Consider the following 25,800-nt stretch of genomic DNA (forward strand, 5'->3'; position numbering starts at 1 on the left):
GGGGGAGCTTGTTGTTAGCCGGTTAGCTTCACTTCCACTGCGCGCGCTTATTTGGTTTAATAATCCGAATTAGAGGTTTTACAGACTATTTTCCTGCGGGTATGGACGTGGGGGAACTTCTAAGATATCAGGTACACGTTTATACTTTTCTCCTATTTTACAAGGCTCTTCTTTAGCCATAGATTCATTCAAACGAGGGAAGTTTTCGTCTGCAGCAGATGACAATATTTCCTGTTTACATTCTTCAAGTTAGAACCTCAACACCATTGTTTTTAAAATACTGCAGGTTATTAGTTATTTACCTATTAAATGAGATATTCTGTATTTAGCGTTTTGTAGCTGTTAACTGGAGCAATTGGGTTGCTAGGCCAAAGTAAAAATGGCTTATTTTTAAATAAATCCGTCAAATATTATTATATAAGCCATATATATTAACTTCTCTCTTTTCTTTTACGACGCACATTGTTTGAAGGTATGAGGTTTTATTTTAATTGTAAACAATAGTTAATTCTAATGTTTGTTTGCCCAACTTAAAATAAAACAAAAACGTACGTGAACTTTTGTTGAAATACTACAAATGTATTATGGTAATTTTAACATTAATATTGGCAATTAAAGTAAAATAAAATATGTATCTGTGACACCATTTACTACTTTTGAACAATTCTAATGGATATTTATAGATTTTTCTGCCAAATGATTCACACTTTTTACTTTTCCTCCCTTTTTCTTTTTCTTTTATGCTTTATTTTCCAAAGATAGTTTGAAACTTTTTGTCAAATTAAAGAAGCATCGATTTAAAAACACTTCAGTACTTTGTTAAAAAAAAAAAAAAAAATTCTCATCATAAGCCTTCCTCATTGTTTTAGATATTTTTCTTTTTTTCTCTTGTACCTCAAGGTCGATGTTTATAGTGTACATTGTATATTTATCTACTGTGATTGTTTAGTTATGTGGTTCAAAGTAAACCAGACTCTTATTTTTCTGTTGTTTACCTGTTGTCTACTGACCTTGTGGATTGCTTGTTAAAAATATGGAGAAGTCTCATTGTGTTAGGGGTGTTTCTAGTGTTGGAGATACTTCTAAGGGGTTCATTGTTTCATCGCAGCTCCTGATAGCTCATCTTTTAACTTCAATCTAAATATCTAATGGATTATTTTAGTCTCTTAACTGTGTGCAGACCTTTCTTTTTGATAAAGTTGAATGCCTTGAGGCTAATATGTCACAATAACATCTGTATTGCAGCCCGATCGAGGAGCTGGTCGAAGAGATGATGACGGAGGAGCAGATGATGACGCGAAACCGGCAAAGCAGCCGAGGCTACACCTGCCCCGAGAACAGGCCCGACTCAGGGGGGCAGCAGCCGATGGAGGTGCGGAGATGAGGGACTCCGAGGAGCCGGATGGAAAGAAGATCCTGGAGAGACTGAGGGACCAGGATGAGGATGATCCTGAGGTGAGTGTTGTCATGAATGAGATGATGACTGTGACGTAAAAAGCAGTGATGTACATTTAAGAAAGCATCTTTTATTGCATCTAGTTGTCGTTCACTGCGATTGTAAAGTCTTCGCTCACACTATCGGCAACTTTTTCTGCCTCTGAATGTTCAATTGTTCTGCGATTTTGAGTATTTAGTTTGGAGCTTTGCCATTTGCACCGACATATATAATGAAACCGCCGAATTATGAAACTCGCCGGTCGTTCTCCACAGATATTGAGCATTCAAGAGCCACTCAGTGCAAAGTGCTGCAGTCTCGCTAATGTCGCCACCTCGTAATTTCCTAACCCGCCATTATCTCTCATCACTGCTGCTTTTATGCCACGGGGGTGTCAGACACTCAACCACTTTTCTCTCGGAAACCCGTCCACTTGTTGGATGTTGGCGAACTGGCTGATTGGAGACTTTTCTTCTTTTAAATGATACGTCTTCTCACTCAGGCCGAGCTGGTGGACGAGAGCTCGGTGAAGAAAATGATCCTGACGTTTGAGAAAAGGTCGTACAAGAACCAGGAACTGAGGATCAAGTTTCCAGATAACCCAGAAAAGTATGTTTTCTTGTGACGTGTCTTTACATTTTAAATTAAAAGCCGACTAAAATCAAGTGTATTGATGCAACTCTTTTCTCCTGTGTCAGGTTCATGGAGTCCGAGCTGGACCTGAACGACATCATCCAGGAGATGCATGTGATCGCCACCATGCCAGAACTCTACCATCTGCTGGTGGAGCTCAACTCTGTGCACTCGCTGCTGGGACTCCTGAGCCATGAAAACTCTGATATCCTTCATTGAACAAAATAACACTCATACAATCATATCAGCACAGCTCAACTTTCCTGAACCCGAGTCAAATGTGGCCATCGCTGTGGTGGACCTGCTGCAGGAACTGACCGACACCGACACTCTCCATGAGAGCGAGGAAGGTGCCGAGGTGCTTATCGATGCTCTGGTGAGTCACTCGAAACTTATGGCTGTAGCAATACTTCAATTGTATACCTGCAATCAAATATAGGTTTGTTCTTAAAAAAACGTTACATTCGTCGGAAAAAATACATTTCGGCAAAAGCTGTTGCAAGCGAAGGCAGCAATTTTTTTCAAAACCTTATGGTCGAGTGAGAGGAATTTATACAGAAGAGCGCCCCCTATAAACTGAATCCATTGCATGTTGTGCATCACTAAGAAATCTGCTTGGAAGAAAACACTTTACCACTGGACTCAAGTTGAGATCTGCGGGGAATGTCCTTGAACTCCATCACAACAAGTGTTCAACAAATTTCAGTACAAATGACTCTTGACTTCTTTTTCGACTTTTTGCTTTTTTTTTTTCCTGGTGATTTCTTTTACTAAATGGTTTAAAACTCTATTCACTGCTCAATTGCTTTGGACCTACAATACAGTAAAAACATTGTTAAAGTTAGCATTGATGCAATTAAGTAAGTAAGTAAGTAAGTAATATTTATTTATATAGCGCTTTTCGAGACCAGGGTCACAAAGCGCTTAGACAATCAAAACAATACTCAAAAAAGTACATACTTTAAAGATCAAGATAATACTGAGAACAACACAGGAGTTCGAGTAATTCAAGGAAAAGCCTGAACAAATAGAAACGTCTTAAGATGTTTCTTAAAGGAGTCAGTAGATCCATCAAGAGCAAAGAGAGAGAAGATCGTTCCAAAGCTTAGGAGCAACAGCCTGAAAAGATTTCTCTCCTCTGGTCCTGAACCGTGTGCGTGGAACCATAAGTAGATTCTGATCCACAGACCTCAGAGCCCGAGCTGGGGTGTAAGGCTGGGTCAGATCAGTGATGTAAGGAGGAGCCTGAACATGAATAGATCTGAAAGTGAGAACCAGAATTTTAAAGTTGATCCTGAAAGAAACTGGAAGCCAGTGAAGAGTTTTAAGGATCGGAGAAATGTGAGTTCTTCTACTTGAGCGGCTCAGAATTCTCGCTGCAGAGTTCTGAATCAACTGCAGACGAGACAGATCCTTCTTGTTAAGACACAAAAACAAACTGTTACAATAGTCCAGACGAGAAGAAACAAACGCATGGATTACAAGCTCCAGATCATGTTCCGACAACATTTTCCTGAGTTTAGAGATTTTTCTCAGTTGAAGGAAACAGTTTCTGGTCAGTTTTCTGCAGTGTTGAACTAGAGACATGTCTTTATCAAATACAACACCCAGGTTTCTCAGGCTCAGTTTGACAGACTGACCTAAGTCACCCAAGTACTGACTCAACCCTGGAATCTTATCACCAGAGTTTCAGTTTTGTCCACATTTAGCTGTAAAGTGTTTTCACTCAGCCATTGTTTGATTTCTAGCAAACAATTGACTAAGCTGTTCAGCCTTTGAGGCTCAGTTGGATCAAAAGAGCAGTAGAGCTGGATGTCATCAGCAAAAATGTGATAAGAAACATCTGGAAATCTCTGAATGATTTTACCGAGGGGAATCAAGTACAGCAAAAACAATAAAGGACCCAGAACAGAACCTTGAGGGACTCCACACAACAGATCTGCCGATTCAGACCTCATTTGATTGGCAGATACACTAAAACTGCGCCCAGAAAGGTAAGATGAGAACCATTCTAACACAGACCCAGACAGTCTTCATCCCTTAGTCTTCTCAAACAATTAAAAATGCAGCTTCTCCACAAGGTTTTGAAGAAAGGTTTTGAAGATCTTCTACCCCACCTTTATTTCAACATTTTTCCAGAAAAGTGAACAAATAATCTATTTTATATAACTATCAATGGGTCACTACAGCAGATGAATCTCCTGCTTGTTATCTACTGCAGGGCTGGGTTTGATCGTAAATATTTAATACAGATACCTTCACTTCGATACCTGTTCCCAAAAGTTCCTTTTTTTGATAAAAATTTTACAAAAATCAATTCTCCCAAAAAGAAAATGACATTACCTGTTGTTCAAATCAAGTTTTATTTATCTTTTTCGCATATTTCCAGTACATTTCCACTCTATACCTCAAAAAAACACATGCAAACAACTGACAAAATGATTTAAAATTTAAGAAATATGTACGCGTCTGCTTCGACTGAGGCATTTTCAGCTGGCTGCGACTCACAACACGGACCCAAGTGCACATTAAGACGATCTATATATCATGAGGATTGTGGCAACAGGATCGTATGACTCTCCTTGTGATTCAGCTGCTCTCCCATTTCAAAGCTTTTACACAATAACACAACATTTGGCGAGCGACGGAGCGGCTCCGCAACATAGGGGAGACCGGAGAAGCTTGGTTGAATCCATTAGTCTCCTCTCTTATTCGCCGTGAAGCCCTCGTGTCCGTGTTGCTGGAGGGCCAGGTGGTTTCCTCGATAAGATGAATCAGGATGATCCACAGCAGTCCGTCCAGCCTCGTGAATCTGAGCATCAACCACTCACTGCAATGTGTCTCAGAGAACTTTGCTCGGCACTAAAGAAAAATGCATCATGTGGACATTTTCTTTCAAGATAAATCAACTCGATAACCATTGTTTTCAACGAGCGACATTATTTGGGAATCATCCATACGATTGTATCCGTCTGTCAATTCCTTTAGACTGTAAATCATTGTTTTTTAACGATGAGTCCAGAATCACAGTCAGAGGTCGATGAAATGACCTTCAGCGCGACTGATTTGTTTTCAGTGTCATGGCTGCTGATGCGAAGGAGGCGTCTTGTGTTTGTGTAGTTGGAAGGGCAGGTGGTGGCGCTGCTGGTGCAGAACATGGAGCGGCTGGATGAGCAGGTGAAGGAGGAGGGCGACGGCATCTACAACACTCTGGGTGAGAACATGAAAACATGTCGGGATGTTGCTTTGATTCAGCGCTTTCTGACACTTCTCTTTCTACTGCACCCACCACATCCAAAACTTCCTTTTCTTTTAACTGCTATTACATCTCTGCTTTGCGAATATTTCTATATTGAAAAGACTGAAAACCTTTCTTAAGTAAATACAATAACGTTTATCATTAATAGCTGTTGCTAGGTTAAGATTGTAGACATTAACATAAACAACAGCTTTAGCAAGAAGCTGCTGTTTACAATCTTGTTTTGAACATTTTATATTAACAGAATGTATCCCTGTTAATATATAAATATCTGTTAAATGTTCACGTTCAATGGAGTTAGAATGGAGTCTACTGGCTCCTTCAAGAAACATAATAAGATGATTTTATTTGTTCAGGCTTTTTCTTGATTTTCTGGAATTCCTGTTATGTTATCAGTTTTATCTTGATCTTTAAAATATATACTTTATTGAATATTGTTTTGATTGTTTAAGCGCTTTGTGACCCTGGTCTGGAAAAGCACTATATAAATAAAAATTACTTACTTACTTACTGTTCTTTATGCCAATATTATTTTGGGTTGAAATCACTTGTTTTAAACAAGACTCTGCTTCAGCCTCTTTTTTTTTAAAATACTTGTTTAAACTTGTTAGTATGACTAGTATCACTTGGTTAGTTCTAAGTACATAATCCAACTTCAGCTCCTGTGACCTGAATCCAACTTTCAGTTCTCAGAGTTGAACTTATTTCCTCCCCAGGAATAAACTCCTGTCAGATCCTCGTCGTCGGCGGGATCATTGCTATGTATAAGAAGAATAAAGACGCCTCATCTGTGCTCCTCTTCTATCCTGCACGGAAGCAGGAAGCGTGTGTAAAAATAGCCGCCCGTTAACATTTAAATATTTGGAAGCAACACAGTCGATCAACCTTGTTTGTCGCAGAAACATGACAGGCTCGTCCAGAGGGACTTGTTGCCTGGAAGGTGTGCCGAGTCGCAGCCAGAGCTCTGGGCAGCGTGCTGACAGATCATCCGTGTGGACTCTCCACATAAAACAAGCTTTATTTGTATTCCAGAACCCCCCCCCACTCCACACCTCCACCAGTGCCAAGTGTATCAGACTTGCAGGGTGATGTGAAGTTGTTCTGTTGGTTTGAAAAAAAAAAAACTCTCGGTGCTACAAACACACACTTTTTAGGAGTTATTGCTGAGAAGGTTGGTGGCGGATCATCTAGTGGAGGAGCCGTCTTCATTTAAAATACCCGTCAGACTTACGTATCGACCAACTGTTCTGGTCTGCATTTATATTATTGTATATTTAACGTTGTGAGCGGTAATAAAAGTAAATCAGAGCCATCGGAATATTGAAAGAAAACATCAAATGTTTAACCTTTTTGTTTGTATTTAAAAGCAGATGTTGTTTTCTTAAGCATTTATTGTTTTGTTTTTTTAATGATTTAATTCAATAGTTTCTTTATTCAAAGGTTAATTATGTTTTTTATAGTTTGAATTTTGAAAATCAAATATTTTCAAAATTAATTCTCTTTTTTTTTCTTTTTTTTACAAGTAAGTAATTTTTTTATTTTTTTATAGCGCTTTGCAAAGACAGATGGATTATGAGATTTTATTTCCAACAATTTAAAGAATACAATATACAAATGTTGTTTTAATCTGTACTTAATTCATTATGGTGATACAAAGGCTAGTGTCACTATTATATCAACTTTCTTTTTGCTGAATTTAAAAGGCTACCGATTAAAAACTTTGAATTTAGAAAATGTATTTTGTAATTATTCAAAATAGAATATCAAACTCTTATGTATAAAATCAATTCAAATACAATTTTTCAAACTTGATTATTTAAAATGAAAGAAAAAAATGCTTTAAAATATCAACAAAATTCATGGTTTCAACATTTGAAATGTTAAATTCAAGAAATAATATTGTGATTTCTGATTAACTTCCATATGGCGGACGTCGTCTCTGCTCTGGTTCTTAATGAGGGTCCGGGGCTGTGCAGGACGTGGGTCAGCAGAAAGGCGGCGTGGTCACGCTCCCTGTATTTACCCTCGCATGAATCAAACTTTTCTGCCTCACAGCTCTTTCCTCGGCTGAATGAGTCCACTGAGGAGGTTGTGTTGCCAGATTGAGGCCGGCTGTCAGGAGAGCTGTTTAGGTGTGTGTGTGTGTGTCGTCCAGGGAGCGCTGCAATCGTCTGCTGGAGTGTGTGCCGGTGTCTCTGTTTGTGGGTGTTATCAGGGGAGCTCTCCAAGCTTCAATAAGCCTTTTGTCTGGCTCGGCCCGCTCCCTGCTCTGAGCCCGGTGTCCTCCAGGATGCCGCCTGTCTGCTCGGCCTGAGTCGCTGATAAACGCTCCTCTTCTCCTTCCTCCTCTCTGTTTCCTCCGTCATCTGCTCCTCTCCAGATGTCACTTTTATGTCTTGTGTTTTATTGTTTTCATCTCCGCCGCACCCCAGCCCTCCATCCTTGTCTCTTCCTCCCTTTATAATCTCCATCCCACCATCCGTCTCTGTCTCCTTTTTTCCGCCGCCGTCTCGAGCTGATGAAGATGTTTAATGGCAGAAGCGGCTCGCTAATGATAATATTAGAGGAAACTTGAGCACAACTCTGCCGAACCGTCTATAAAAAGATCCTCCTACTCGAAGTGTGTTTGCTTTCTGCCGAGCGAAGGTGTCAGAATCACTTCCTGCGGAGGCGGCGGCAAGAATTCCTCACAGGATTGCTGGCAACAACAACCCTTTCATTTAATGTGTTCCACTCAAACCCTGAGTTTAAAAAATAATCACTCTCAAGGTTGTGTCCTTGGCTAATTAACCAAACACCGAATAGAAGTCATGGAGACTCGGACGGTTTCGTTGAACTTGTTACTTCCAGGATTCATTTGCAGTTTTGTTTACAAAAAATGACCTTGAGATTGTTTATCAAATCTCACAGGTGTGAAGAGATTGACTGTCAAGGATAAAGGGTACAGACGCTCCTTTAATTGTCTGCACTTCTACTTGAATAAATGTACTTTATATTCACATTTTGTTTTTATGAATATAATTTTCTTGTTCTTTGTTGAGGAGGCAAAAAAAAGCTCATCACTTATATAGGTTGTTCCTTCTGTCTTGAGTTGATTTTCTTTGATAACTTCTCGACTCTCTTGCAGCAATTATCGAGAACATGGCCGAGTTCAGACCAGGTCTGTGCACAGAAGCCGCTCAGCAGGGACTCATGCAGTGGCTGCTCAAGAGAATCAAGGTGAGTCACTCACCTCTCAGTCCATGTGTTGTTCGAGTCCACTTCACAATTTGAGTTGTAATTACTTCAAACTTTGCCTTTATTGACGTCTTGGGAAAAAATTGTGTGATTAAAAGGCTGTATTTTGATTTAAAGGAAATTATTTTTTGCTGCTTACGGTCTCGTCGAGAGGAAAGAGGGATGGATGGAGGATTCATCATTAATTGTTGCTTTTTTCCCTGCTTAGGCAAAGATTCCATTTGAATCCAACAAACTCTACTGTAGCGAGATTTTGGCAATTCTGTTGCAGAACAATGATAGTAAGTGTGATTGATTTTGTGAAGAAATGTATATTTTTAACAATAGGTTTTTGATCATAATTCCAAATAGTGTTGTCTATTAAAAAATAGTAATTATTAGTGTAATACGTGAGGAAGAGTGAGTCAACACCCGACCGTCTTTTCCTCAGCTAACAGAGAACTGCTCGGAGAGATGGACGGCATCGACGTGCTGCTGCAGCAACTTTCAGTAAGACTTGCTTTTTCATCTCCATTCCACCGCTGCACACTCCCGCTTCCGGCCGTCATCCAGTTAATCCCGGCACAGATTAAGCCTTAATCATCCTTCAAACCCTTACGTCTCCACACCTGCGTTTTATCTTGAACAATATTTTGTTGCTCAACACCGAGATTGAAGTGAAAAATCCACGGATTCCAAACCCTGGATACAAATTTCTGCAGCCACTCCAGTCCGTTGACAGTTTAGTAAAGGATGATGGTCGTTCGCAACAAGATGTTATTTCAAATGGAATGTTTTATCAACTTGACTCGTCCTTCAGGTGTTCAAACGTCACAACCCGTCCACAGCAGAGGAGCAGGAGATGATGGAGAACCTGTTCGACGCTCTGTGTTCGTGTCTCATGCTGGCGGCCAACAGAGACAGATTCCTGAAAGGAGAAGGACTGCAGCTCATGAACCTCATGCTGAGGTGAGAGCCGGAGGAAAAAACACTGTTTACCTTTAAAGACAGAGATGGGAGGATGCGCCCGACTCATTATTGAGAGCTTAACAACTTTGTAATGACAATCACGTCAGCAGACAAAGACTGATCAATATCTCATTATTGGAATGCAAAAAGCACTTTCTGAAGAAAAAAAAAGGTGGTCCAAGGAGAAAGAGGACATAAAGTGACGAAATGGACTTTTAACAACCGTAGTACTTCCACATGTCCTTAGTTTTTACTTGTAGAACGCTTAAAGCAGGTATTTGGAGTCTATGGAAGTATATCAGTGTTATCCATAATTTCTATATTGAAAGGTTGCATTTTATTTTTATTTAGAACAGTCAAATATATATTTTTTAATGTAGACTTTAATATTATAATTACATTCATTTGAAAAAATCTAAATGCAACATACTTAGCCATTTAAATGGAATATACAAACGATTATACCGACATTTTTATATTAAATTAAACAAGGCTTCAAATACTATAGAAATAACTTAGTTATTTAAAAAACTAAATCCATCGTCAGTATAGAACGAATTTATTAAATCAATCAATAAAAATAACAACCTTTGAATAAAGAAATGATTGATTTCAATTATAAAACAATAATAATTATAATATTATAATAATAATAATTCAATGCTTTAAAAAAGACACAATTTAAATTGAATATTCAAAGATATACTTCCTTAAAGTCTAGTGTGTTAAATTGATTTAGAACTAAAACTATCCGTTGTTATTGAGTTTTGCATAAAGGAAGTAAAACGGACTCAAAATGTTCACTGAATCACTCGGATGTGTCAGAATTGGTGTGAGTTTGGTTGACCTGCTGTTAGTGTTGGTCCCAGTAAATAATGTAGTCTGTTAGGGAAATGAATTTCCCGCCATGATAGGACGGTCTATAACAAACGATCTAGTAATTCTATGTGTCGCACTGACTTCCTGTTGGCTTCAACAAGGCCTGACATTAATCATATTAAAAACTATTTCATTTATATACGCGACATAACCTTTGGTCAAGCATAGTCTTTATTGCATTTGACTTATTCTTAACGTGTTTCAATCCCAGACCAGCCAGATTGAACCGTCTATATCTTCATTAAAATGTCAATTCCTGGTGACAGGATTCAAAACTTGCAGCCCCGCTACGCTGACGGTTCCTCCAGTGGCCTCCAGTCACTTTCAATCTCCTTTAGAATCAGAAACACTCTGCTGCTGTCATGTTCGGCGACAAGACATCAACCTGCCATCCATTCTGGGGTTACGACCACATTGTTCCTGACACCAGGATGTTGAGTTAAGTCCGCTCATCTGTCGCAAACCTTCCAAATCGGAGAAAGTACACAATGTACCGCGACTCTCCGGCCACTCCGGCCATCCATCATTGGTAATGTCTCCGCCTGGGAAAGCAGACTCAAGCGCTTGAAATATGTGTCCCTCCTCCCAGATAAACACCGTCATCTGTCTTCCGCGGGAACGGAGGCGGCGACAGTGACGGACAGCTAGACCTCTGTGAGGAGGCGTAGAGCAGGGCCCTCGGTCCCGCTCCTCCTGTGATCACTGATAACATGTTTTGTTGCATTTACAAGTCAAATTCGACATCTTCCCTCGCGACGTGGTGTGAAATCCTTCTCTCATGTGCCGCAGGGAGAAGAAAATGTCTCGGACCAGTTCTCTGAAAGTCCTGGATCACGGAATGATTGGACCCGAGGGAGCAGATAATTGCCACAAGTTTGTGGACATCCTGGGCCTGCGGACGATATTCCCCCTTTTCATGAAGACACCCAAGAAGATGAAGAAAACGGGATCGGTAGAGAAGGAGCACGAAGGTCAGACACTAATTAGAAGTTCTAGAAGAAAGCAGTGATGTGGAGATTCACTTGTTCTTCTGCCATTGCTGTAAACATTGTTTCCAATGGGGATTATTCAGCATCTGTTCTGGTGTATTAGGTCTTCTAAAGTGATGGTTTTCATGTCCTTCCACCTCTATTTTAAAAACTGGGGATCGATCAAAATAAGTTTAGCTTCACCCTTTATGGACAGTCTTGTTGCCACGACAGATTTTTGTCGTTCACATTTAAATTAACCGTAACTCCTCCAAAGTTTCTCTTATTTAGGTCATTTAAAAGCAGGTGAAGCTTGTGGCCATGTTTAATCATTGAAGCCTCGAGCAGTGTTGCAGTGGCAGCATCTAAACACAGACCAGAGTCACCTGTACATGAGTCAGGAGGAAGGCAAGCTTCTGCGAACACCAACTCCAAGAATATCGGTGGGAGTAAAAAAAATGTTTAAAAACAAATGCCTCCCAATAATGTTTAGCCTGCACATTAATGATGGTACAAATGTGCACATCAGCAATGAGTTCACTCAGAGGGGGTGAGACAAAAAATGATTCAGTGTTAAAGACACATTTGGAGAGAGTTATAGAGAGAGTTATTTATTATTATTATTATTTGCGCTTGATGGATCTACTGACTCCTTTAAGAAACATCTTAAGACGTTTCTATTTGTTCAGGCTTTTCCTTGATTTTCTGGAACTCCTGTTATGTTATCAGTTTTATCTTGATCTTTAAAATATATGCTTTATTGAATATTGTTTTGATTGTTTAAGCGCTTTGTGACCCTGGTCTGGAAAAGCGCTATACAAATAAAAATTACTTACTTACTTACTATTATTATCATTATTATTGTTTGAGTGTTTTTTTTATGTTTTTCTTGAGGGTTCTCATTTTAAGTATCAAACCATATATAAAGAAATATAAGTTTAAGTCCAGGACCTTTTTAAATGCTAAAGAAACTTTCAGAAAACTAGAATAAAAAGTGAGGTAATAAAGGAGTTTATTATTATAAATATGCACATAAATGTATTGAAATTCATCATCTTGGTTTGATCAATCATTTCTGTTCACCTATTTCCAAGGGTTGGTTTCTTCTCTTAACATTTTTTTACTTTAATATTGACTCATCCACAAAAATCTAAACATGATGTCAGCTTCAACGTGTTGGACGTCTCAGTCGTTACGAAAGAACATGTTTTTTCTTCTTCTTTGGACTGCAGTGCTAAGTCACGTCCTCCCCTACAAACACATTCAGTCTCCGTCTCCCACTGCACCTCGTCTGCTGTCAGTTTCCTGTCAATCCACTCCTCATAGATGTTCCCGCTCTCAACCATCCATTGTGGCTCAGCCTGATGAACAAAGGAGATCTGAAAGTGTTTCTGTCTCTCTCTTTGTCTGACGTTGGCATTGCAGAGCCTGAATTAATAAGCCCAGATACGTTTGCCGAGCGTGGCAGAGGAGAATAAATCGTCTTTGGACGTGTCCCTCTCACCTGGAGTCTGGACAAATTAACCTCCAACCCCGACAAGCGGCAGGCAGAGTGAGGCAGATAACCTCTCTTAACGCCTGCCTCCCTCGGAGAGCTGAAGCAGGACGAGGCCATTTGCTCGAAGCTTCTAAACATCTTTTAAAAGTTTCATCGGGCCGCCCGGACCGTTTAGCGGGTCGAAGCGCTGGCTGACTAGATAGTCGTGTTAATGAGGAGCAGAACAAGTAATGAAGTGCGTGAACTCGATGGTCATTTAAAGACTTTTCTTCCAGGTCATTACCGCGCTATGAGGTTCATTACGCTTCTTAAAGACGACGTCGTCTACAATCACAGGTGAATGTGAAATACCAGAGACGGGCGTCAGTGTTGAGTGATTCGCTCTTGGGGTCGTGGACTGTCTTCGGGTCCTCGGGCTGAGGTTCCTTTTTCAAAAGTGCTAACCAATTTTTTTTGGGGGGGGGGTGTCAAACCCTTCAACACGTGAATGCGAGCCACGTAAATTGAAATTCTCTGCTGGCTCTTGACCCTTTCATGATTTCACGTGATTTATATTCACCAAGTCCACACAGGTGCAGAAGCTTTCATCACCCCCAAAAATGATTTGTCCTGTTGGAGCCCCTTGGCAGGATTAAAAAAACAAAAAAAAAACACAGATGTGATGTAAGCGACCTTAAAATAAGATGACACCCTTTGATTTTTTTTTTAATACTAAAAGTTAACTTCGACACCCTTTGATCAGATTGTTATCTCTTTTAAGTTCGGCCCTCCTTTTTAGAATTAGCATTTTTCATCCCTCGCTCCATTAATCAAAGTTTTCATGGCTGTAATCCGAGTATTCACTTCCCATCCATCTTTGAAGACTGGAGAGGTGCAGGCAGGTAGATGATAGAAAGTAGTTCACGGGGGAAGCAGATGGGTTCGGGTCTAACGGTGCCCCTGGGACACCAATCATCCTCCCCGCACCAAGTCTGAGGACGATTAGGGAAGCCGCAATCTTTCCTCTGAACTTTCAAAAGTTTCAAAGAAGCCAGGTGAGAAAAGAAAATGAACTGATTCGCATGCAGGGAACGGAAATTTAAACTCCAGTCTCTAAGATTCTCAAAAGCAAAGCCTGACTTTGCATAGCTAACAGTGTCGCCACGTGAAGAAGCCCGCCGTCATAATTACCCCGCTCTGTTTACTCAGACTGCCAAAGATCCCCGGTCACTCCAGTCGTGCCACTCGCACAAAGGATTTCACGGGGATCAATGGTCGCTCCACGCCACAGAACAAAGGGGAGGGTGGAGGACGACCGTCTCCGACCTGCTAATTAGTTTTGACTGGAGCCGCTGATTAATTCATCTGCAGGGTTATTGTGTTCTTCAGGAGAACCACTTGATTCTCAGCCTTTTCAATTACAACTGGTCCCAAACACCGGGGCAGAGTCTGGGCTCGCGATGACGCGACAGGGAGCTCGTTAAACCTGAGCCAGGAAAACCAATCAATGGATTTGTGACGGTAAATCCCGTGAAGTGTTGCCTTCAGTGTGCCAACGCAACAATTATCTTCATGTTCAAAGTGATGCTGTGACCCACTTTATATTTTCCTAGTACCCCATTTAAGGGGGATTTATTGTGTTCTCATAGAAAAAAGGACGAGGCAAATTTCCTGGCGTCCGCTCGACATGTCTGGGATGTAAATAAGATATCGATCGTCCTCGCAGACAGATTAGGAAGCTGTTTTACTTGCCCTCTCGCAACGTAATCCCACGTCCACAAACCTCCGGGGAACAGCTACTGTTTTGTTTCAATGTCTTTGAGGAGAACTTTCTGCTGCCACTGCTGATCGATACGCTTCCGGGCAGAGATGCAGAGGTGGCGACATCAATTAAGCCTCGGATCAGCCGGATAAAAAAAAAAAAAAGCTCTTTTGGAAATGGCAGTTTTCCTTCTCGTCACCTTTTGTGAGGTTTGTGTCGTTCAGTAGAGGCTAGTGGTGAAGTGTAGAGAAGCCAGTGTTCAGGCTGAGATAAGGAACTGTCAAAGTTAAGTTTTATAGTCTTGAAATAATCACATTCATTTTCTTGATAAAAAGAAAGTATCGGAGTATTAGAGTGTGATACTAGCAAAAGGTTCAAGTGTGAGGGAAAACCTACACATTGATATATTTTTGGCTTTCAAATCAATGTATTTTTGTTATGGTTATTTTATGTTTTATATTTTTAATAAAGTGCTTGTAAAATAAAATAATTAATTTCTTTAAATTTACAATTAACAAGCAAATATTCACCAGCGTTTATTAATCTTGTGTTGCGGTTAAACTACTAGCCGCTAGATGGCAGCACTCATTAAACTGTGGCTAAAAGAACAATGAGATACTGCGAGATCCCAGTGATGACTGAGGACGAGGGGATACAGCCAGCTCCGGCTGCTTTTAAAGATGTGTGGAACAAGAACAATGTGTGTCGTCTGAAATCGTTCCGAAAATGACGCAAGTGTATCAAAATATAATCTATCATGAGATGAATATATTGAACCGTAGTAGTTGTATTTACAATTTAAGTATTTACCACGGACCAAACATTCTTAAATAATGAAGACCTTTGTGATGGTTTGTTGGCATTAAAAGCTTGTAAAACCAGCGACGCTGGACACACAACGTGAATTTTTAATCCGTGTCTCACCAAAACTATTTAAAGAAAACTACTCGTCGCTGGAAAATGTTCTCCACTAAAGCAACAAACCCTGAAAGGACGAGCGCTGAGGATATTAGCTGCCGTTACTTCTCAAACACGGTGACTTCAGTGAAGATGATTATGAAACTCCATTTGGTGGGTCGGGGGGGAATTCACTGACACAGCTGTCAGGCAGCGCAAGTTCTTTTAAAAGGCAGAAATGGGATTGATTTCTCTCCTCTTGTTGCTTAGCAACTGCAAAGCCTGGGTGAGGAAGAGAATATTGACCCCTTGTTGATAAAGTCCAATTACATTTTCTCCCCCATTCTTGATATCCACAGATTTTCACTGTGTCATGTTCTATTCCCACTTGTGCGCGGTGACACTTGCACTCAATATCACAGAGAAATATTATTGGGTAATCGTAAAAGGAGGCTGAGCGGGGAAGTCTTTCAACCTTTTACTGCGAGGGCTGCTTGCACACGTTTGGGGCCAATATTGCTCTTAACTCACTTGATGTCGGTTTTTTGAAATACTTTTTTTTTTTTTTGCTGAAAATGCCCAGAGCGAATCACCATGACGACTGAAACTCCACTGCAACTGCTACACTTGTTAGCGCGAGCCTGAGGGTGGAAATTGATTTGAAGATTTGAGTTTTTCTGCTGTTTCTTTTCTTTTTTCTTGGCACTGTTGTGTAAGAGCACCCGCTCAGCAGGATGTAATTGATGTTTTTGCTTTCCCTCAGAACACGTCTGCTCCATCATCGCCTCCATGCTGAGAAACCTCAAGTCCCAGCAGAGAAGCAGACTCCACGCAAAGTTCACAGAGAACGACTGCGAGAAGGTTCGGGGCGCTCATCTAACATTCTCCGGCACATTTTAAAATCACAGCTGGAGCCGAGGTTCAAACTTGTACAGTAGTACAAGAAGTAATTGAACGTAATATTGATTGAACTTTATTCACATTGTTGGGAGTAACATCTATTTCTGGCTGTCTGTCACATCCGATTTATATTATTTCAAATTTGAAGCAGTTAAATGTGCTCGTGAACTCAGTATTACTCGTTAAATACAATTAATATCAATCTTTATTATTATTTTTTCACATTTTTACTTATTTGTCTTTATAACAAATGCAGCTTAGAGTCTCTGAACTGTGAGAGCTGCATCTGGATTTGTAAAAAATGGTTGTCATTTCCATAGACTATGACATACTGTAAATAATAAACACAAAACCGACTAAATAATAATAACATACACAACAAGGTAAATGCAAACAGACAAAAACAACGGCAAAGATTATTAAAAACACCGACATCAATCTTTACCAAAGTAGAAAATTGTGTGGTTTGTATGTGAATCACTAATATCTCAAAGCTGAAATGAGGAAAACCAACTTAAAAAATAATAATAAGACATTTTAAAACCGGGAAATTGTCTTGTAAAAAGCGATATAATGTCATGTATTCAACTCAGTCGAGCGATAACATTCTCCCTGTTGAACAGGAGAATATTGTTGTATCGTTTAGTTATGTCTAGTTCACATAAATAACGTGCTGCTCATACCTACTCCAGAAGATCCACTCTCGTGCAAGTTGTCCTGACCGTACGCAGCATATAAACATGATTCATGTGTGGAAGACTTCTGCTGCTAACGATGGCAGAAAGCTGCACGTTTTGTTTAGTCTGCAGAGGCCATGTTGGTCCGAATCACTTCAAGGGTTTTAATGAAAACGACATCCATTATAGTTTGTTTTCAAGCCACGTGGCACCACAACGTAATACGTCATACATTAATGAGCCATAAAGTTTCGGTCTGCAAGCAAAGAATGGATACAAGCGATGTCATCGGAGCGTGTTTCCCCGCACAGAGAGTCGTTCGCTCCATATTGATGTGTTGCACTTCCTGACCCTGAAGCAAGAAAATTACAGAAGCGTAATGACTATGGAAAATGAATGATTATTGTGCCGTTTACAATAATGTAGCACCGTCGTCTTTTACCCCTCGAGCTTCTTGTGTAAACGGCTCTCTCTCTCTCTCTCTCTCTCGTCCTCACTGGCGTCTTTCTCTCTGCAGGTTGATCGACTGATGGAGTTGCATTTTAAGTACCTGGAGGCTGTTCAACAAGCAGACAAGAGGATCGAAGGAGAGAAACATGTAAGTGTCTCTTCTTCTGTCTTCTTCCCTCTCAATCTGCAGCCCAGCGTCTCCTTGTACTGCGTCATCCCTTCAAGCCTCAGAATGGAAAAATCTATTGCAGCAACGAAAAGTGAAGAATTTATTCAATAACTAAATAATGTAGAAGTCTTGGAATCGGACAGCATTTGGATGTTATGGCGAACGTCGGATCAGAACAAAAGACATGCTGCTTGTTTCAAAACTGTCTTATATCCTGTCTTATAAGAGCATTTATAGTTACCATGTCAACCGGGTGTGTTGTTACAGCACAAGGTGGAGACACAAAAATAGTCGTTCTAAGAAAAACATAAAAATATAAACATTAAATGGCAACTAATGTGATGATTTAAGTTTTTCCTTAATTTATGTTTGATTTCTATTGTATCATCTGTATATATTGTTTGTACAAAACTTTCATTGAAATATTGACATTGGAAATTGATTTTAGCCCCGCCCACTGAAAACACTTGTTTTTTCCGGAGATGAAATCTTGTTTACCATGACCACACCCACTCTTTTGTGATTGGTCAAGCATGGAGGTTTGTCACAGCATGTCATTAATCCCAGAAGCCTCCACCTCCAAGGGGCTCTTTGTATAAACAAAGCTGGCTGAAGGAGGAGTGAAGCCATTATTACGTCATAATGGACTCTCGTAACCTCTCGTTCGCCCAGATTTCAGAGCAACTTTATAAAGTACTTCAAAACATGGTCATGTTGAGGGACTTACTTCATCTTGAAGAGGAAAAACAGTTACTACACGTGAGTCATTCAGGAGAGTTGGTTTTTGACATTAATAGACCTTTAAAAATAAGTCAATTTACCTTAAGTTCCATAATATTTGTTATAATAATTAGGATATTATATTGAATTTATGATTCACACTTTTAGAACTAAGTTTTGAAAACTAGAGCTATGGCCTTGAAGTAAGGCTGTTGTGAGCACAATCCACCAGACAGAACATTTGGATTATCATTACTAATACAAAAGGCAAATCAAGATGGTTGCAGACTCATCTAAAACCTTTTCTCTGAAGTGAAACTTTGCTCTTAAGCAGCTTCTACAAAGCATTAGATTTAGAAAGATGACACTTGTCAGGCTTTTAAAAGATGATAAATGCTGATCTTGAGTTAAATCTTTCTGACAAGGCTCTAATAATAGTGCGACTGTTCATCAGAGCGAAGACTGTCGGTTCGCATCCCGTCTCCCTGCTCTGACGTCGATCGCTCCTCGGCTCCGGAGCCCAGTGTCTGAGGTCCAATAAGATGTGGGGTTCAAGAACCACGGACCCCGATAACAATATGACAGCTGACAGACGAGATCGACGCTTGATAACTGTGCGAGTGTGTAGAGCTGAGGGCCAGACGGAGCGGCGGGTGGAAACCGATAGAAGATAAGTGGCCAGGCAGGGGATAATGGCTTCAACAGAGAGAGAGAGAATGAAAGGGGGAGAGACTGCAGAACGGCGGGAGGTGATACTGTAAATATCCGAGCGGGCTTGAGGTGCGCCTGAAAGAGATGTGAAAGGAGGCGAAGATGGGCGAGAGAAAGCTGGAAAATAAAAGGGGCAGGAGGTGTGGGTGGAAGACGGATAAGACGCGATTTCCATCTGGAGATGAGAGAAGATTAATTTCTCAGCCAGACATCAGGGTGGGATTACCGAGGAAATCCCAGACAGCTTGAACAGTTTGACATTTTGTTTCCGGCCGCAGACAGAAATCGAGTTTCGCGTGGATGATCTGATGCATCGATTCAAGGCAACTGTCGCCACAGATAACCTACATGTTTACCTCCAGCACATGCTCACGGGCCAGAAGGAGATCAAGTCTCGCCCAGGTCTGCCCCGTGGCCTCCGCCTGGCTTGTCAAAGAGACAACTTTCCTGGCACGACACGTCATTAAACTCGAGATAAGAACACACTGATAGAGAAACACACAGGTTTCCAAGTCACTCCTTCTGTGCACAGCAAACTTTCCCGTCGATACACAAACGCGGAGAAATCCGTCCGTTCAAACGTCACACGGGGTTGAAAAAAGCCGATAAGGCCATCAGCCCAGCGTCGTCCTGCTGCAGCAGCCGGGATTTATCTGCCGCCGACTCTTTCTCCTAGTTAAAGCCTGTTTTAAAGACGGTAAACAACTTCTTTTTTTTTCTTTTTTTGCCGCAACATATTATCCACTGATTCCTCAAGAGGATAGGAGAGAGAAAAGTTTATTTTTCCCTGCATTTCTTGGTCAGTCTTTCTAATAAGCTGCTTATTCTCCCCCACCTCTTCTCCTCCCTCCTCCTCTCCCTTTATCCCCCTCATCCGGTCTCTCCCGCCTAAAGATGCTTTTCCGTCTAATATTTTTTATATTTTTCTCAGCTCCATCTCTTGCATTTATTTCTCTTTCTTTTATGCTGAAAAACGTCTTTCTTCTCCATGCGTTAAATACTTGCCATCCTCTCACCCCTGCTATGTTCCTGTCTGCTGCCGCTCTACTTCCCTCCATACTTAGCTGGTTGGTAATGGCTCTTGGAGATTGATGAAGCTCAGCGAAACATGGCTGAAGCCGACCCCGGTGCTCTAAAATGCTTGAGTGCACTTTCCCAGCACATTAGGTGTGTGTGTGTGTGTGTGTGCGGGTGTGTGTGTCCTTCGTCCGGCTGTTGCGAGAAGTGCCGGGTTTTGCTGACGGAGAGCTGCAACAGATTTTTTAACTTATTTGAGTGCTTGACTTCAAGTGCTCTCCAGGAATATGTGACGTCCTGCTTGAAGCAAGAGCTCTGCAGATGATGTTTTATATATATATATATATATGTGTGTGTGATTTAAGAAGTGCTATCTTTAGCTTTAGTCTTCTAAGAATAAATGTTTCTCTTCACTCTTGATGTCACGGTTTTCTTCTCAAAGTGAGGAAGAAAATCTCTGAAGGTTCAACTTAACGGCATTTTTTTTAGGGGTTTAGCAACTTCACTCATCCATTCACTCATCCATCCATTCACTCATCTGTCCATCTGTTCTCTCACCTATCCATCCATCTATACGCTGGTCCTTCCATCCAACCACTCTTCAATCCATTCACTTATTCTCCCGTACATCCATCTATCTTCTTATTCACCCAACCATCCATCTACCCATCCATTCGCTCATTCAACCATCCATTACTCACTCATCCATCCATTGCCTCATCTGTCCATCCATCCATCCACTCTCCCAACAACTCTTTCTCTCACTCATCCATCCATTTACCCATTCACTTGTCCATATGACCTTTTATACCTCGTGTCCCAAACCTCCTCCAGCTCTTCTCGGGAAATACCAAGTTGTTGCCAGGTCAACCGAGAGATCTCTTCTCTGCGGCGTGTTAAGGGTCCGCCCCGGGCCCTCCTCCCAGGGGATCACCTGTGAAGAGAGGAAGTCCAGTCTGTTATTCTTTCCCTTCCCTTCCCCTCCATCTTCATGAAGAGCGGATGAATGTCGTATTCTCCGCAGCAGTTCCTCGCTTCTGACATTTTCTTTTCTCAAATCTTGGCCCACTTAATTAACGACCACTAATTGATGTGCACCAGGCGCCAGAGGACAATCTGGGAGATTATCAGGCTTTTAATCAGCAGGAGGCTTCTTCCAAATCTCCATTTTCCCTCTCAAAACTTTCCCTCATTATTATTATTATCATGTGAAGTCAACAACAGCGTTCAAGCCCTCTCGCTGAAAGTCCGCTCTTCCTACACCACTCACTCCTCATTGTTTGGCGTTACGGTTACCACGGCGACTCGAGAGTCAAAGCCGTGTGTTCCACTTGATGTTTATTCATACATTTGTTCTGCGCATATTCAAACATGTTTTCTTGTGTGCATTAGCAACAATCCACAAATGACAGGCGGCGTGTCGGAGAAGATCAGTCGGGATCATGGAGCGTCTTTGTTCGCAGACACACAACACTTTACAGGCTCACTTCTCTGCCTTCTAATGAGGCTGTTGTGAGCAACAATCCGCCGTAAATCTCCTTGTGCCGCAGCACACAAACCGTCGGCGGCGCTGAGTTACAGTTAAGGAGCCGGGACTACAAAATCTCTGCTTATTACTTTGTCTGCTCTGCAGCCGGACCGGCCGCCGGGCTCCCTGGCGGCCGCAGTAATTGACTTGTCTGATCCCTCCTTTCAACACGTTATTCTCTCCGATTCCATGTTTGCCGAAGGGACCGGACTGTCGCGCACAAAGTTATTGGCCGGGCGGCATCACAACCGAGGCAAGTGAGCCGCGGCAGTAATGAATGCCACCACAGTCCCCGGTCTTCAATATCCCTCACCGAGCGCCGTGATGAATATTTAAAGCAGCAGTCATTGTTTCGGGCCTCGTACTCCATCACGTGTCGGAGCTTCTTCCCTCCTCACGGAGCCGAGCAGGAATTTTAAAATTCTGTCTTGCGCTAATATTTAATAAGGGGTCAGATTTGAATCAGATATTAAATATCAGTTTATTTTATGTTGCGGCTCCCACCAAGGCTCCAAACCGCTCCCAACATTAATAATTCCAGACTCTCGCCGGGAGCTATTCTGTTTAATAAAAGCAGGAGTCGTCCTGGAAACAAAGATAGTCGTGCTTCTCCTCGTGTTTTACATTCCGACGACGTTGTCGCCGGTCTTTGTGTTGCACTGCTAATGTGGCTGATAAGTGAGTCACAATGTTGCAAGAAGTGTCCTCCCTTCAGACCTTCATCTCTGTTTTCAGTTGTGCTTTTACTGTGACAGACCATAATGACAATAGATGGCGTGCACTCGTGCTCCCTCACCTGCTGCGCTGGAGGCAGATCTCTTTTGTTTGCCGCTCGCGAGGAGCTGCCCTTTGATTCCCGACCGGCTAATGAGCTGAACTTCAAAGCTCTAATTGCATTTTTGGCTGTGATGAATCTGTAAGGACAATGTCTTTTGAAGGTTTCTAATTTTCCCAGATTGAAATCATCGAGATGTAAATGTCAAGCGTGTTAGCCTTCAGCACCTCAATGAAAGCGATTTGTTTTCATTAGACGCACGTTGAAAGGTCGGCTTTTGTCTGGATTAAGACGGTCTCCGTTTGCCGTATGCTGCCTGAAGAGACGAGAAGATCCTAAATTAATTTATGGGTTTTATAGTTTGAGCCACAAATGTGCATCTTTTTAAGATATATTGGAAGAAAAATGCGTTTGGATTTTCCAACAGAAAAAACCCTGAATATTTTCTAAATTAAACTGAAAAATGGAATTCTCACAATTATTTTCTAATGTCATTTATTCATAGACTTATAGATAGACTTTAGGATATTAGGTACATTCAGTATTATCTGGTGGCACTTTTGACCCTGACCTCCCAGGCTTCCATAAATGCATATGCAGTGGCACAAGGGATAAAACAAACGCCTTGTTTTCTGGGCCTTTGGGTCACATAAATCCAGAAATAAACATTTCTACATTGCATTTAAAAGGCTGCGAATGTAAAATCAATGAATTTAGAAAAATATATTTTAGTAATAATATTTTTATTTATAGTTATATAATATATTAGTGTCCAAATTACAATATAAAACTGTATAAATGTATTAATTTTGAAAGTTAAAATGTTGAGCTTCGATTTTAATTTATTTTAAACTAAATAATTTAACCTTTCAATGTACAAGTCAGTCATTCAATAAAAACTAATTAAAAAATGTAAATCTATGAATAATAATGAATTAAATAATTTAAAAAAAACAAACAACCATTTGTTAAAAAACGTTAGATTCAACCACTGACACTGATATTCTTCACATTCTCAGCATAACTCGGTACCAAAAACAAATTTACACCAAATAGTTTTCATCATCACAGTTTGATTAGTCGTGTCTGAATGGGAAAAACTGCAGATATAAAAAATATTTTTTGATAAAAAGAACAAAATCACTCGTATAGTGAAAGTGTATTGAATGTGTTAAATATAAAAATGGATATTATAAGCTCCTCCTGTTTAAAAAAGGGGGTTCTTGAATGTGGATCCAAACGTGAGCCGGTTTCTCTGCATTAGGGTAAGAACCAGTCCAGCGGTGAGCGCCACGTCGCCTCAGGTCGTAATCTCTAATGATGATTAATGCGCCCGGAGTGTGTATCGGCAGTGGCGTGTTATTGGAATACTGACAGGGTTGTTAAGATGGATAACGACGCCAGAGTGTGTGTCCATGTGTGTGTCACGCCGCTCCGAGCTAAGTAGCAAAATCAATTCACGCGTCGGCTCAATTAAGAAAATAGGTTTGTTTGGTAAAAAAAAAGGTCTGAATTAAAGTTTGCTTTGTTAATTTAATCTGCAGGAGATGGTGCGACGCGGCGAGATTCTGGACGACATCATGGAGGACGAGTTCTACCTGCGGCGGCTGGACGCCGGGCTCTTCGTGCTGCAGCTGATCTGCTACATCATGGTGGAGATCAGCAACTCCGGGATCGCTCAGGTACAAACGTGCTCCCGGTCTTTGGCGAACGGGTGTGTTGACTCGACCTGTGTGTGACCTTCAGCTGCAGCAGAGGGTTCATCAGATCCTCAACCTGAGAGGAGGCTCACTCAAAGTGGTGCGACACATCATGAGAGGTGAGACACCATCAGGCTGCTCTCAGTCTCTTGAATCACTGATGTGTTCTTTGAATAGTTTCCTCTTTATTTTTACCTTCTCTAGACCACATCCTTTTGTTTTTGTCGCTATCAATTTCTTTTTCTCTTTGTCGACAGTGCTGTCTTCTTCTTTCCTTTTTCTTTTGATCCTTTTCTTTCTTAACTTGGTGTATTTCAATGGCTTTTTCATCTGGCTTTTTTTTGAGCGCCTATATTTACTTGGTCTTCTTTCTTCTTCTGGCCCATGCCACCTTTGGCTCCATTTCTTTCCCTCTGTGCTTGATCTCTTTTTTCCTTCTCTACTGTTTTCTGTTTAAAATATTATCAAATTACCGTTCAAACCTTTTGCCGCACCTTTGCATGAACCTTCACCCCAATCTCTGCCCTCAACTGCTGCCCCATCGCCCCGACGTCTACCCCATTTTCGCCCATTCAACCATTGCCCAACCTTCTTCCTAACCTTCACCCCAACCTTCCTCCGAACCCTCACTTGAACCTCAATGTTCCCGTTTGTCCCCAGAATATGCCGAGAGCATCGGGGACGGAAAGAGCGAGGAGTTCAAAGAAGCCGAGCGGAAGAGGATCATGGAGCTCGTCGACAACTTCTAGTCCATCGTCTTTGTACTATTAAAACAATCTTGTCCTGTATATTTTGGATTCGACAAATACGTTGTGTTTTCAAACTCATTTTCCTTCATTGTCCTCTAAGGGTCTTGATGTTTTCTAATAAAGGTTTGTTCATAAAATTGTCCGCAGCAGATTGTTCCACCACAGGAAGCTCGGCTGTGACGACCCCTGATCTGCAGTCGCTGCTTCTGTGCTGAAGGTGTGTAGAAGAAGACACTCACTCACACCTTTGTTTTCACTCTCCAGTGCAGCAACACAAACACTTTTAGTGAGAGAACAACAATCGTCTGCAGCTAAATGTGGACAAAACTGAAACTCTGGTGATTACTCCTGATGATAAGATTCCAGGGTTGAGTCAGTACTTGGGTGACTTAAGTCAGTCTGTCAAACTGAGCCTGAGAAACCTGGGTGTTGTATTTGATAAAGACATGTCTCTAGTTCAACACTACAGAAAACTGAGCAGAAACTCTTTCCTTCAACTGAGAAAAATCTCTAAACTTAGGAAAATGTTGTCACAACATGATCTGGATCTTATAATCCATGCGTTTGTTTCTTCTCGTCTGGACTATTGTAACAGTTTGTTTTCATGTCTCAACAAGAAGGATCTGTCTCGTCTGCAGTTGATTCAGAACTCTGCAGCGAGAATTCTGACCTGCTCTAGTAGAAGAACTCACATTTCTCCGATCCTTAAATCTCTTCACTTGCTTCCAGTTTCTTTCAGGATCAACTTTAAAATTTTGGTTCTTACTTTCAGATCTATTCATGGTCAGACCTTCCATCAGTGATCTGATCCAGACTTACACCCCAGCTCGGGCTCTGAGGTCTGTGGATCAGAATCTACTTATGGTTCCTCGCACACGGTTCAGGACCAGAGGAGAGAAATCCTTCCAG

At 41.2% G+C, this 25,800-nt stretch overlaps 1 protein-coding gene across 1 annotated transcript; it reads left to right on the forward strand.

The window, feature by feature from the left end:
- On the forward strand, positions 1 to 25,077 carry ctnnbl1 (catenin, beta like 1). Its single transcript, XM_087781221.1, has 16 exons — positions 1 to 131; positions 1,246 to 1,455; positions 1,938 to 2,044; positions 2,134 to 2,273; positions 2,347 to 2,444; positions 5,189 to 5,282; positions 8,455 to 8,546; positions 8,773 to 8,845; positions 8,995 to 9,053; positions 9,364 to 9,512; positions 11,181 to 11,362; positions 16,259 to 16,356; positions 17,590 to 17,670; positions 23,987 to 24,124; positions 24,189 to 24,261; positions 24,803 to 25,077. The coding sequence occupies exons 1-16, from the start codon at positions 102 to 104 to the stop codon at positions 24,889 to 24,891; spliced, it is 1,713 nt and encodes a 570-aa protein (XP_087637347.1). The 5' UTR covers positions 1 to 101; the 3' UTR covers positions 24,892 to 25,077.
- The last annotated feature ends 723 nt before the right edge of the window (positions 25,078 to 25,800 follow it).

This window comes from Callionymus lyra, chromosome 19 (assembly GCF_982586985.1).
Source record: "Callionymus lyra chromosome 19, fCalLyr1.hap1.1, whole genome shotgun sequence".
NCBI classification, from domain to species: domain Eukaryota; kingdom Metazoa; phylum Chordata; class Actinopteri; order Syngnathiformes; family Callionymidae; genus Callionymus; species Callionymus lyra.

What these genes read in the sequence shown, in the direction of transcription:
- ctnnbl1 (XM_087781221.1), top strand. Translation starts at nt 102, where the DNA reads ATGGACGTGGGGGAACTTCTAAGATATCAG. An exon ending in CGGCATCTACAACACTCTGG is followed by an intron (nt 5,283 to 8,454) that starts GTGAGAACATGA and finishes ACTCTCTTGCAG; the next exon opens with CAATTATCGAGAACATGGCC. An exon ending in TCTGTTGCAGAACAATGATA is followed by an intron (nt 8,846 to 8,994) that starts GTAAGTGTGATT and finishes TCTTTTCCTCAG; the next exon opens with CTAACAGAGAACTGCTCGGA.